The sequence below is a fragment of the Theropithecus gelada genome, chromosome 13 (assembly GCF_003255815.1).
Source record: "Theropithecus gelada isolate Dixy chromosome 13, Tgel_1.0, whole genome shotgun sequence".
In the NCBI taxonomy this organism is placed as follows: domain Eukaryota; kingdom Metazoa; phylum Chordata; class Mammalia; order Primates; family Cercopithecidae; genus Theropithecus; species Theropithecus gelada.
Window position 1 is genome coordinate 47762033 of NC_037681.1, and position 14633 is coordinate 47776665.

The 14633-nt window shown below is 45.3% G+C and overlaps 1 protein-coding gene across 1 annotated transcript in view; it reads right to left on the minus strand.

Annotated features, from left to right (window-relative positions):
* Nucleotides 1-121: 121 nt before the first annotated feature.
* The window catches only part of PPM1G (protein phosphatase, Mg2+/Mn2+ dependent 1G), a 26632-nt gene continuing 12120 nt past the window's right edge, over nucleotides 122-14633 (minus strand). Inside the window, exons 2-10 of the mRNA XM_025405703.1 lie at nucleotides 6306-6375; nucleotides 5402-5487; nucleotides 4956-5088; nucleotides 3876-4291; nucleotides 3162-3305; nucleotides 2570-2804; nucleotides 1411-1540; nucleotides 1061-1163; nucleotides 122-737 (exon numbers count right to left, since the gene is read on the minus strand). Of these exons, the coding sequence (XP_025261488.1) occupies nucleotides 531-737; nucleotides 1061-1163; nucleotides 1411-1540; nucleotides 2570-2804; nucleotides 3162-3305; nucleotides 3876-4291; nucleotides 4956-5088; nucleotides 5402-5487; nucleotides 6306-6375 (1524 nt within the window). The 3' untranslated portion in view covers nucleotides 122-530. The remainder of the gene's footprint in view (nucleotides 738-1060; nucleotides 1164-1410; nucleotides 1541-2569; nucleotides 2805-3161; nucleotides 3306-3875; nucleotides 4292-4955; nucleotides 5089-5401; nucleotides 5488-6305; nucleotides 6376-14633) is intronic.

Below are 14633 nucleotides of genomic sequence, written 5' to 3' on the forward strand. Positions count from 1 at the left end.
TCGGGGCTCCCCTACACACACGCGGGGCACACACGCACGCACTCACATGGGGGCTCGCCAGATGTTACCGATGGGGCCAAGTCTGGGGCCACAGCAGCAGAAAAAAAAGGACACGATGCGCACGATTAGGTTTTGGCCTTTAGTCTGAAAAAGTGTTGACTGAAAGTGTACAACAGAGAGCGGGTGCAAGCGGCCGAGGGGCCATGGAGCCGCCGATAAAAAAGAATGTCCTTAAATAAAGTGTTCACAGAGTAAAAACCAGAACCGCCAGTCCTTCCCTCCAACACAACAGAGCACAGGCACAGGACCGGTGATGAGCCCGAGGAGCAAAGAGGCGGTTGGGGAGGACAGCAGAGGCTCCCGGCTGCTGTGTGGAGGGAGAGCCCTCTTTGGAATGGGCGGACTGAAGCCACCCAGCTCCCCCTGCACACCTCATACCCACTGCTAAGGCTAAAGGAAAAAGACAAAACTCAGTCTCAGGTCCGGAGGGCTCAGAAAACAGTCTAGGTGGGCAGGGGTCTGGATGACTGCTAGTCCCGCTTGGCCTTCTTCTTCTTGTCGCTGTTGCCATTTTCTTCAGCCCCCTCAGTAGAGAGCACTTCCTCTAGTTTCCGCTTGCCACTCTCTGGCTGGAGCTCTGCTGTGTTTCGGGGCTTGAAGCAGATGATGATGCAGGTCATGTTGTCACACCCTGTACCATCCCCAGAAGTGTCTGGTGCCAGGCACTGATCCAGCAGCTACAAAAGGGATGGGGGTAGCTCAGCCACAGGGTTTGAACACCTTGCTGGGAACCTAGAGTCCCACAAGAGGGCTGGCCTGCTGAGTCAGGGTGATAGAAGGAGAGAAATGGGCAAGAGGTATCACAAAACAGCCCACTTGCTAGTCCATAAGGCATAAGGCTAAGTCAGAGAAATGAGAGAAGGTGGAACTTTGTAGTCGGGGTTTAGCGTCTGTCAGCAATTAATGGTACTGCTCCCAGACTGCCGACTTAGCTCAGATGAAAAGAGTAAACCCTGGCTATGCAGACCAAACACCTTCTCTTCTGCACCTTGGTACTCACCTCTTCCACAATGGATGACAATAACCGAAGCTCCCCATTTTCATCACGCTGGCTGATCTTTGATTGAATGAAGTCTACAACTTCCTGGCTGCTCATCACATTCCTGGGGTCGAGAACAACAGTCAGAATCTTCCAGTCTCACCAAGGCAGAGTAGAGGAGTATGGACAGAGGTGGTGGCCCAGGCCAGTGTAAATAACTACAGAAATTCTCAGCTCTGCCTTAGTCTGGGTGCTCTTCACTCACCAAGAGGTCTAGGTCTGCCTAGGTTCTAATCCTAGAGGTGCCCTAAGCCCTATAAGAGAAGAAATGCTGCAGAAAGGGGAATTTAGGGCATTCTGCCAGTGCTCACCAGATGCCATCACAGGCAATGACCATGAATTCATGGTCGTCAGTGAGAGTCAGCACCTTGATGTCAGGAAGGGCTGAAATCATCTGTTCCTCGGGTGGCAGGTTCTTGTTTCTCTTATAGAAGTGGTCCCCTGGAGTAAAGGAATGGTTGGTTGATGAGCAGTTTGGATACTTTTCCCACAGACTTGTGTTTGTGGCAGGTCAAACCTTGCCATTCATTTCCCTTCTTTACAAAGTTCCACAATCTAGTGGAATGGAGAACTGAGTCCTAGTTTTTCTAGTTTCAACCCTGCCACCAGACTGCTGAACCTTAAGAAAGTCACTCACCGGTCTTGTTCATCATTCAAATGTTACATAAGATGGATATAATAATACCTACATAGCCAGGCGCAGTGGCTCATACCGTAATCTCAGCCCTTTAGGAGGCTGAGGCGTGCCTGAGGTCAGGAGGTCGAGACCAGCCTGACCAAGAAATCCCGTCTCTACTAAAAAAAATACAAAATTGGCCGGGCGCGGTGGCTCAAGCCTGTAATCCCAGCACTTTGGGAGGCCGAGACGGGTGGATCACGAGGTCAGGAGATCGAGACCATCCTGGCTAACACGGTGAAACCCCGTCTCTACTAAAAAAATACAAAAAAATTAGCCGGGCGAGGTGGCGGGTGCCTGTAGTCCCAGCTACTTGGGAGGCTGAGGCAGGAGAATGGCGGGAACCCGGGAGGCGGAGCTTGCAGTGAGCCGAGATCGCGCCACTGCACTCCAGCCCGGGCGACAGAGCGAGACTCCGTCTCAAAAAAAAAAAAAAAAAAACAAAATTAGCCAGGTGTGGTGGCGCATGTCTGTAATCCCAGCCGCTCAGGAGGCTGAGGCAGGAGAACTGCTTGAACCTGGGAGGTGGTGGTTGCAGTGAGCTGAGATCACGCCATTGCACTCCAGCCTGGGCAACAAGAGTAAAAACTCCGTCTCAAAAAAAAAAAAAAAGATACCTATATATAATGATACCTATACCCATCTTAGCTATTTCACAGGAATATAAGAACAGAGGTAGTAGATACTGAAGTGCTTTGAAAGGCACAAGCACTAAGAAGATTAAAGTTTGCTACTAGGTAGTCTGGGACAGAGAGCAAGACCCTAGAAGTGTTTTCCGGTTTCTTGGCCCTTACCAATGGCTCTGGAGAGGTTGAGGCCCCCGTTGACTCGCCCATCCATGGTGACCTTGCCACCAGCATTCTTGATGCGTGCTAGTTCTACTTCATCCTCTGGTTTGTGATCATAGGACATATCTAAAGCTTTGCCAGCCTCAGATACCACACAGCGAGAGTCTCCTGCATTGGCTACAATCAACTGCTTCCCTCTTATCAGGGCCACCACCGCTGTTGTACCACTGTCAGAGCCAGGCTAAAGAGGAAGAAAGGGAGCATCATGGGAGCTTCTGAACATGAGTTCCTCACTGATGTGCTCCTGACCATTCACCTATGCTTGCTTTCACTGGGACCCCCAAGAAAGCTTTAACAAATAGGAGAGGCACAGATTTCATCTTTCTAGAGACAGCAGCACACTCCCTCTCCTGTGTTTTTAGATAATTAGACCCCAAAGGCTTACCATCTCATCCCCCTTGCGGAATAAATCCCTATTACTATCACTTCCATCCTAAAGTATCAGGGGGATCCCCTTCCCCTGTCTCAAAATCAAAATTAGGGGATTCACACCTGCCTTGTGGCCTTTCAAGACTCATTGCTCCCATTCCCCACACACCTCCTCTTTGCCTTCCATCCCTGGCACCATCATCTCTTCTTCTTCTTCTTCTTCATCGTCCTCTTCAGCCTCCTCGGTGTCATCCTCATCTTCCTCATTCTCTGCCTCCTCACTGCTGTAGCCATCCTCTTCCTCACTGCATTCCTGCCAGGAGGAGGATCCCAGACTGCTGAGACTGGGATGATCCCTTCCCTCCCCCCAGCTCATACTCAGAATCAAGAGGCCCTGACTGAACACAGGTCCTCAAAACACTGAAAGATACAAGTATATGGTCATGAAAATTGGGGGGATGGAAAGGGCTAGCATGAGTATAACTGACATCCTGAACTGGGCTTAGCAATCACTAGCAAAAAGCCCAGGACAAGGCAAGGGCTGCCAGCCAAAAGTATCTTTCAGGCACTGTGGCCAGAAAAATTGTCCAGAGAAGAATACGGCTAACTAGCCAAGGTAACAACTATATTCTTGTTCTCTCTCTAGGAGACAGACTCTGAAAGGCCAGAACTAGATCTGCTTGTTATAGTATCAACAAAGGAAGAGGTAAGAAAGCAAATGGTACCTGTGATGACGGAGCTCAGTGAATTCAAGGCTAAAGCTTAGAATACAGTGGGTCTTAGGGGATGATGTCAAAACAGGAGGAGAGTTGAAAACTACAGACGGCAACCAAACAGGACCTCTCTGCAACTTCAGCATCTGCCTGCCCTCACAGGCCCTTACCTCACTGTCTTCCTCTTCCTCCTCCGCCTCATCTGACTCATCCTCACTGTCCTCAAAGAACTTGGACTTAGCAACTCGAGGCAGCTTGTCAGAGGCTGAAGAGCAGGAAGGCCCAGCCTCTCCAGTGGGAATGCCAGGCTCACCAACTTGGCCTGCCTCAGTCCCACGTTCCGAGTTGGAGGAAAAGCCTGTGTAGGCCTTGGCTGTGGGGCCATTTTCCTGTGAAGGAGTTTCCCTAGTTGAGTCCTCAGGTCCTGCCTCCCCATTGAGGCCCTGGGACCCTGGTTCCTCGCCTGTCCCAGCTCCAGATTTGCTGTGGGGAGGGCCCTTGTGACAGTTCTGCCCGTAGCGTGTCAGCAGCTCTTCAATAGTCATGGTAGCCTCTTCATGCAGCAGTGCAGCCTCCTCATTGTCCACTGCAGGGAAGAGGCTAAATCAGAGCCCCCATGCCAGACTCCTCATGGGATCCGTTCATCTCACTATCTCAACAGCCCTTACAGCCTCTAACTTCCCCACAACCTCCCACTCCTAAGGTTCCTCTTGCTCATCAAGTCTCAGAAGAACATGCCCTAGCTCCTCCTCCTCCACAGACTTCTTTGGTTTTTGTGTTTCATCCCCTTCTTAATCAAAACAACACTAGTTACTATACTTCCCCTCTGACGTCTCATTTGTTATTGTTAAGTTGTAAAAACTCTATTCTGGCTGAGGATCCAGGAAGCCCACAGTGCTATTGTAGAATTAGGATTTAGGCTTAATGACTGGCTATTGGGGCTAATAACTGCTCCAGTCTTGAGGGGGAAAAAAAAAAGCACATAAATACCAGCAGGAACCAGGAAGATCCCATCACAATGACAAAAGATAATGTATATACAATGTTTACAGCTCAGATGCCACTCAACAAAGATAATTCTCTCTCTCCTTTTCATAACCACGTACAATGCAGGAGAACACCATAGGTTTCTTTAACATAAGGACTCCCCAGGTCCCTAGAAAGCCATCCTATCTTAGAATTGATAAGAAATATTAAAGAATATTTCTTAAAATGCTGATTTCCCCTCAAACAAGGGATGCCACACTCACCATCATCTTCATCAGCTACTTTTTCCTTTTCATCTTCATCCTCAGTGGGTCGCCCTGCAATCTGTGCCAGCTCTTTAATGACTTCCTCAGTGGTCAGTTTGGCATCAATAGCCAAGAAGGCATCTTCTAAAGCCTAAATATAAGCAAAATAGTCTAAGACTAGTACAAAATGAACTCCCGATGTACAATCCTGAGCACAAGGATGGAATACAAATTAGAGTGTGAGCTACCACAGTAAGAGACACTCACAGATAAAAACAGTTCAGAGGCCTAGGAATAGTAAGGTAAGTCTAAAAGGTGGCCAATAAGCTCGTTTTAGGAACAGAATTCTTCAAGAGGAAATAAGCAGCAGCAGCTAGGGGACAAAAAGAAAGGAAAAGCCCAAGGGCTACAGAACAAGGGAAAAGCCTACACAAGTGAGGAATGGGCAGTGTAAGCAGACAGACCTTCTGTAGCTTGCCTTCCTTGTAGGCCTTCTGATCTTTGATGATATCAGGAAGATATTTGGCACAGTACAAGGCAACTTCCTCCCCTAGAAGGAAAGGAAGGAAAGTCACCTGGAGCACTGCTCCCCACACATAGAAAGTGATACAATATTTATATGCCATAGTGGAGTGAACCCCAAGGGTTGAGGGGATAAATATCTTAGCACCCCTTAACCCTATTTGAAGGACACTGTTTGGGGAAGTTCTGGTCCAAAAAAATGGATTTCACCATCAATTCTCTCTGGTATATTAATATAACTCGTCTTTTCTCACATGTATACTTAGTTCTCCAGTGAAAAAAAGATAAAGAATCAGCTCATCTGGATACAATTTTCTTTTTCTTTTTCTTTTTTTTTTTAAAGACAGGGTCTTGCTCTGTTGCCCAGGCTGGAGTGCAGAGGCATGGTCTTGGCTCACTGCAACCTCCACCTCCCAGGTTCAAGCAATTCTCCTGCCTCAGCCTTCTGAGCAGCTGGGACTACAGGCACAAGCCACCATGCCCAGCTAATTTTTGTATTTTTAGAAGAGATGGGGTTTCACCATATTGGTCAGGCTGGTCTCGAACTCCTGACTTCGTGATCCACTGGGCTGAGATTACAGGCATGAGCTACCGCGCCCTGCCTAAAAATTTTAAAAAATAAAAATAAAAAAAGAGAAAGAGGCTCTTTGGATTAAAACAAGTCCTGGTGAGATTATAAACCAATACAGTACCTACTGGGAAAAAAGAATGACAGAATACAGAAAAACAGCACCAGGCAGGAAATGATATTGAGGGCCAGACCCTGGAAACAAGGGGACTGTTCTTGCCCTGGAACGTCTGGAACTGGGGTCCTAGAATGTTACCAATATGATTTGTTAAAGTTACCTCCATGTCCATCGTAGACAGAAAACATGGCTGTCTCACTGTCCAGCTCAGGAATACAGTTGTGAGCATCCTAGGAAAAGGACAGCATAATTGGCATGTCTCAGGGTCAAAGAATATTCCTCAAGTCATAGGGATCAATGTCACACCTTACTAACTTTTCCCTGGCTGGCCTATATGGCCTAGAAATAAGAAAGGAAAATGGAATGATAAAATAAATACAGAGAAAGAAAGGAGGGAGGCAAAGGAGGAAAGGGGAAGGAGAAAAGGAAGAATCAGGTTACTACCTCTATAATAACCTCAACCTAGGAGATATCTCAGTCCAAATGACAGAATATTTGGCTGCTGGAAATAAACCTGACCCTTTTGGATCTGTGGAAACTACGGGAAAACCAGAATAAAGGATTTTTTTTTCTTCTTTGTTTCTGAGATGGAGTCTCGCTCTGTCACCCAGGCTGGAGTGCAGTGGTGCAATCTTGGCTCACTGCAACCTCCGCCTCCTGGGTTCAAGTGATTCTCCTGCCTCTGCCTGCTGAATAGCTGAGATTACAGGTGTGTGCCACCACGCCTTGCTAACTTTTGTATTTTTAGTGGAAATGGGGTTTCACCATGTTGGTCAGCCTGGTCTCGAACTTCTGACCTTGCGATTCGCCTGCCTTGGCCTCCCAAAGTGTTGGACAGGCTGTATACAGCATTATTTATAATAAAAAACAGTTGAGGTCGGGCACGGTGGCTCACGCCTGTAATCCCAGCACTTTGGAAGGTGGAGGCGGGCGGATCACTAAGACGGGTGGATCACTAAGTCAAGAGATTGATACCATCCTGGCCAACATGATGAAACCCCATCTCTACTAAAAATACAAAAATTAGCTGGGCGTGGTGGTGTGTGCCTGTAGTCCCAGCTACTCAGAAGGCTGAGGCAGGAGAATCACTTAAACCCAGAAGGTGGAGGTTGTAGTGAGTGAAGATAACACTACTGTACTCCAGCCTGGGTGACAGAGTGAGACTCCGTCTCAAAAAAAAAAATTAAAAAATAAAAAAAATAAAAATAAAAAACAGTTGTAACCATCTAAATTTCCAGGAATAGATTACAAATGGTACGTATCTCCAGTGGAATACATGTAGCTGTTAAAAGCAAATATATGTTAATTTGGAAATGAGTTCATAATATCTTAAGTAGTTAAAAGCAAAAAGTTAAAGTATCTACATGTATATGTGAGTCTGGAAGATCACATAGCAAACAACCACAGAGGGTGAGATTTGGGTAATAATTTCTACTTTTCGACATTCATTTTTAAATTTTTGTGCAATAAACCACATTGTTCCATTCTGAATAAGGACAACAAACACACCTAAGAATTGGCCTCAAGTTGCCATTCTACCATATACTGCATGATCTCTGGTCAGCTACCTTACGGTGTGCCTCAATTTTATCCTCTGTGATGTGGAATAACATCTACCACACCCACATCATCACAGAACTGTTGATAATGATGCAAAACACATAAAAGCCCTTTGTAAACTGGAATTTGCTACGTAAATATATATACATACACACATACATACATACACACACATACATGTATATTCTGCTCTGAAATTTAGCACCCATTTCACATTTTTCTTTTTTGTTCCTCTCAAAGAGGACCATGCACAATAAAGATTCATCTTACACCTTGAGGTCTCACTCCCGAGAACTATTGCACAATTACCATCTCCTTCACTTCTTGGTGAAGCTTGGGATCTATATTATGATTTGGAACTGCTTCACCTTCTCAAAACACTTTAATTTTCTCCTTTTACATCTTTGCTCATAACCTTTACCCATACCTTTGCTTCTCTCTGTCCCTGAGACAGAGCCAAGTATTTCAACATGGTCTCTCAGCAATCTAGAAAAACTCACCCAACCTTGTATAACCCCACCAACTGATTTATGCCTGAATCAGGACTACTAAGTTTGCTAGTCATAAAATGTTATGAGATTGGCTGGGTGCGCTGGCTCACACCTGTAATCCCAGCGCTTTGGGAAGGTAGGCAGGAGGGAATGATTGAGATCAGGAGTTGGAGAGCAGCCTAGGCAACACAGCAAGACCCCGCCTCTACAAAAAAATTTTAAAATTAGCCAGGCATAGCAGCATGCACCTGCAGTCAATCCTAACTACTCGGAACACTGAGGCAAGAGGACCACCTGAGCCCAGGAGGTCAAGGCTGCAGAAAGTTATGATGCACCACAGCACTCCAGCCTGGGTGACAGAGGGAGACCCCGTCTCTAAAAGAAAAAAAAGTTATGGGATCACATTGACTATGGTCACTACTTCAATTCAGCATCTTGTTTTCTTTCTTTTTTTTTTTTTTTGAGATGGAGTCTCCCAGGCTGGAGTGCAGTGGCGCAATCTAGGCTCACTGTAACCTCCACCTCCCAGGTTCAAGCAATTCCCCTGCTTCAGTCTCCCGAGTAGCTGAAATTACAGTATGCACCTGCCACCATGCCCAGCCAATTTTTGTATTTTCAGTAGAGATGGGGTTTTACCATGTTGCCCAGGCTTGTCTCAAACTCCTGAGCTCAAGTGATCTGCCCACCTCAGCCTCCCAAAATGCTGGGATTATAGGCATGAGCCACCGTGCCTGGCCAAACACAGAAATTCTCCTCTCTTCCTAGATTGACAATTTCTCTTAAACTCCTGATCTCAAATCCTTCTCCTTCAAGATCTTACTTCACAGAGAATGTAATAACCTTAACAGCAATCCAAATAGCCATTTTGGCAGTGGCTCATGCATGTAATCTCAACATTTTGGGAGGTCAAGGCAGGAGGATTGTTTGAGGTCAGGAGTTCAAGACCAGCCTGGGCAACATAGTGAGACCTCATCTCAGCAACATGCCCAAATAGCCATTCTGCAGACTTCATTTCCCCTAGCCATTATGTGGGATTAAACAGCACAAATCATGTCAGTTTCCTTTTCTTTTTCAATGTTTATTTTAGAATCAGGGAATACATGTGTAAGTTTGTTACAAAGGTATATACTGTGTGATGCTGAGGTTTGGGGTATGACTGAGCCCCTTTCCCAGGTGGTGGGTATAGTATCAAATAGGTGGTTTTTCAGCTGTTCCTCTGCCACCCCCACTCCCTACCCCCTGCACCACCACCTCTAACAGACCCCAGTGTCTATTGTTGCCATCTTTATATCCATGTGTACTTGATGTTCAGCTCCCACTTACAAGTGAGAACATGCAGTATTTGGTTTTCTGTTTCTGTGTTAGTTCACTTAGGATAATGCCCTCCAGCCACATTCATGTTGTTGCAAAGACATGGTTTCATTCTTTTTAATGGGTGCATAGTATTCCATGGTAGCTATATACCATATTTTCTTTATCCAGTCCACCACTGATGGGCACCTGGGTTGATTCAGTTTTTGCTATTGTGAATAGTGCTGCAATGAACATACACGTACATATGTTCTTTTGGAAAAATGATTTATTTTCCTTTGGGTGTATACCCAGCAATCAGATTGCTGGGTCTAATGGTAGTTCGACTTCTAGTTCTTTGAGAAATCTCCAAACTGACAGTGCCTAGACTAAATTAATTTATACCCTCAAAAACAGTGCACAAGTGTCTGCTTTCCTCTGCAGCCTTACCAATGTCTCTCATTTTTTGACATTTTAACAAAAGCTGTTCTGACTGGTGTGAGATGGTATCTCTTTGTGGCTCTGATTTGCATTTGTCTGATGATTAGAGATGAGCATTTTTTCATGTTTGTGGGCCACATGTACATCTTTTGAGAAGTATCTGTTCATGTCCTTCGCCCACTTTTTAATGGGGTTGTTTGCTTTTTGCTTGTTAGGTTCCTTATAGATTTTGTATATTAGACCTTTGTTGGATGTATACTTTGTGAATATTTTCTCCCATTCTATAGGTTGTAAGTTTACCCCCTTGATAGTTTCTCTTGCTGCATGTCACTTTTTTTGAAAGATCTCTTGGATTCTGTGTAGTTCTATACCTCTGACTGCCTGTTTCTATAGGATGTTCTCTCTCTCTCTCTCTCTCTCTTCTCCTTTTCTTTTCTTTCTCTCTCTCTCTCTGTGCTGGGATAACAGGCACATGCCACCACGCCCAGCTAATTCTTGTATTTTTAGTAGAGATGGGATTTCACCATGTTGGCCAGGATGGTCTCAATCTCCTGGACCTTGTGATCCGCCCACCTTGGCCTCCCAAAGTGCTGGGATTACAGGCGTGAGCCATGCACCCGGCCAGGATGTTCTTTCTTTCTATACCTCAAACTTAACACATGTAATCAGGAAATCAGCAGTCTGCAAAAAAAATCAGAGGTTCCCCTATAGTTCTTATTTCTGTAAATGGAATCTTAACTCTCCCAGGCAACACTTAATCCCAGAGTCAAGCTTAACTTCCTGGCTGTCTTCCACCATCAATCACTGAGTCCTGCTGAATTTTCCTTCATCATGTTGTTGTTCCTGGATTACTTTGTTTTGTTGGTTTTTTTTTTTTTTTTTTTTTGAGAGAGAGTGAGCCTCCCTCTGTCACCCAGGCTGGAGTACAGTGGCGTGATCTCAGCTCACTACAACCTCCGCAACCCAGGTTCAAGTGATTCTCATGCCTCAGCCTCCCAAGTAGCTGGGATTACAGGTACATGCCACCACGCCTGGCTAATTTTTATATTTTTAGTAGACACGGAGTTCCACCATGTTGCCCAGGCTGGCCTCAAACTCCCGACCTCAGGTGATCCTCCTGCCTCAGCCTCCCAAAGTGCTGGGATTTAGGCATGAGCCACCACGCCAGCCCACAGTAAAATTATTATTATTACTGTCGCCAGGCTGGAGTGCAGTGGCGCAATCTTGGCTCCCCGCAACTTCCACCTCCCAGGTTCAAGCAATTCTCCTGCCTCAGCCTCCTGAGTAGCTGGGACTACAGGTGCATGCCACCACACCTAGCTTATTTACTTATTTGGAGACGGAGTCTCACTCTGTCGTCCAGGCTGGAGTGAAGTGGCGCAATCTCAACTCACTGCAAGCTCAGCCTCCTGGGTTCATGCCATTCTCCTGCCTCAGACTCCTGAGTAGCTGGGACTACAGGCGCCTGCTACCACGCCCGACGAATTTTGTATTTTTAGTAGAGACAGGGTTTCACCGTGTTAGCCAGGATGGTCTTTATCTCCTGATCTCGTGATCCACCTGCCTCAGACTCCGAAAGTGCTGGGATTACAGGCTTGAGCCACCGCGCCCGGCCTAATTTTTTATTTTGCGTAGAGATGGGGTTTTAAAATTAGCCATGTATGATGGTGCACACCTGCAGTCCCATCTATGTGGAGGCTGAGGTGGCAGGACTGCTTGAGCCCAGAGGTTGAGGCTGCAGTGAGCTATCACAGAGCACCACTGCACTCCAGCACAAGCAAGAATAAGACCCTGTCTCAAAAAAAAAAAAAAAAAAAAAAGAAAGAAACCATTAAAAAAAAAAAACCAGATAATAACAACTGTTAGCAAGAACGTGGAGAAACTGAAATTCTTGTGTACTGCTGGTGGAAAAGTAAATGATAGAGGTGTTGTGAAAAACAACATGGAGGCCAGACACGGTGGCTCACGCCTGTAATCCCAGCACTTTGGGAGGCCAAGGCAGGCAGATAATTTGAGGTCAGGAGCTCAAGACCAGCCTGGCCAACATGGTGAAACCCCATCTCTACCTAAAAATACAAAAATCAGCTGGGTGTTGTGGCAAGCACCTGTAATCCCAGCTACTTGGGAGGCCAAGGAAGGAGAATCACTTGAACCCTGGAGGCGGAGGTTGCAGTGAGCCGAGATGGCACCACTGTACTCCAGCCTGGACGACACAGCAAGACCCTGTCTCAAAAAAATAAAAAAAATTAGGCAGTCACTAAAAGACAAATACTGTATGATTCCACTTACAGTATGAAGTATCTAAAGTAATCAAATTCATAGGGACTGAAAGTAGAATGCTGTTTACCATGAGCTGAGGAAAAGAGAATGGGGACTTATTTAACGGGTATAGAGTTTCGGTTTTGTAGGACGAAGAGTTCTGGAAACTGGGTGCACAACAATGTGAATGTACTAAATACTACTCAACTGTACATTAAAAAATCATTCAGGCTGGGCGTGGTGGCTCATGCCTGTAATCCCAGTACTTTGGGAGGCCGAGGCGGGCGGATCACTTGAGGTGAGGAGTTAGAGACCAGCCTGGTCAACATGGAGAAACCTCGTCTCTACTAAAAATACAAAAATTAACTGGGCATGGTGGTGCACGCCTATAATCCCAGCTACTCAGGAGGCTGAGGCAGAAGAATCTCTTGAGCCCAGGAGGCGGAGGTTGCAGTGAGCCAGGATTGCACCACTGCACTCCAGCATAGGTGACAGAGCAAGATTGTCTCAAAAAAAAAAAAAAAAAAAAAAAAAGAAATGATTAAGATGGTAATTTTTATGTTACGTGTATTTTATCACAATGAAATTTTTTTTTTTTCTTCTTGAAACAGAGTTTCACTCTTGTTGCCCAGGCTGGAGTACAATGGCATGATCTAGGCTCACTGCAACCTCTGCCTTCCTGGTCAAGTGATTCTCCCTCCTCAGCCTCCTGAGTAGCTGGGATTACAGGCATGCACCACCATGCCCGGCTAATTTTGTATTTTTAGTAGAGACAGGGTTTCTCCATATTGATCAGGCTGGTCTCAAACTCCCGACCTCAGGTGATCCGCCCGCCTCGGCCTCCCAAAGTGCTGGGATTACAGGCGTAAGCCACCGCACCCAGCCACAATGAAAATTTTTAAAGGAAAAAAAAAAAAAAAAAAAAGCCGAAAACTTTCCACAAAGAAGAGCCCAGGCTCAGATGGCTTTATTGGTGAATTCTACCAAACATTTACAGAAAAATTAATACCAATGATTCACAAACTCTTCCATCACATCGAAAAGAAGGCAACACTTCCCAATTCATTCTATGAGGCCAGTATTACCCTGATTCCAAAACCAGACAGAGACATCACGACAAACTACAGACCAATTATCTCTTATGAATATAGACACAAAAATCCTCAACAAAATAGTAGCAAACTAAATCCAGCACCATATAAAAGGGTAATACACAATGATCAAGTAAGATTTATACACCAAAAAAATGCAAGGTTGGTTTAACATTCAAAAAAATCATTTAATGTAATATAGTGTATCAGTAGACTAAAGAACAAAACCCGATGATCATCTCGATAGATATTATAAAAGGCACTTGACAAAATCCAGTGCTTATTAATGATAAAAAGACTCAATGTCAGAATGCCAGTCTGGGCAACACAGTTAAGACCCTGTCTCTATAAAAAATTTTTAAAAATTAGCCCAGTATGGTGGTGTATGCATGTAACCCCAGCTACTAAGAAGGCGGAGGCAGGTGGATCTCTTGAACCTAGGAGTTCAAGGCTGCAGTGAGCTATGACTGAGCCACTGTGCTACAGCCTGAGTGACAGAGCAAGACTGTCTCTAAAAATATATATATAAAATAGACTCAACAACCTAGGAATAAAAGGGAACTTCCTAAACCTGATAGAGTACATCTATGAAAAACTGAGTCAGCTGGGCGTGGCGGCTCACGCCTGTAATACTCCCCCAATTGATCTACAGATGCTGCATAACCCCCATAACGAATTTTAAAGACATTTCAAAACGTACTAAAAAGCTACAGTAACCAAGATAGTGTATTACTGGCATAGGGACATGTAGACCAATGAAATGGACTTGAGAGTTCAGAAATAAAACCCTCATATTTACGGTCAATTTATCTCTGACAATGATGCCAAGATAATTCAATGGGGGAAAAGAACAGTGGTTTAAACAAATAGTGCTGGGACAACTTGATATCCACACACAACAGAATGAAGTTGGATCACTCCCTCACACCATTCATAAAAATTCACTCAAAATGGATCACAGACTTAAATGTAACAGCTAAAACTATACAACTCTCAGAAGAAAACCTAAGAGAAAATTGTTGTGACTTTGGGTTAGGCAAAGCTTCTTAATAAAAACAAACAAAATAGACAAATTGGACTTTATCAAAAGCAAAAACTTTTGTTTCAAAAGACACCGTCAAGAAAGCAAAAAGAGGCCGGGCGCGGTGGCTCAAGCCTGTAATCCCAGCACTTTGGGAGGCCGAGATGGGCGGATCACGAGGTCAGGAGTTCGAGACCATCCTGGCTAACACGGTGAAACCCCGTCTCTACTGAAAAATACGAAAAACTAGCCGGGCGAGGTGGCAGGCGCCTGTAGTCCCGGCTACTCGGGAGGCTGAGGCAGGAGAATGGCGTAAAAACCCGGGAGGCGGAGCT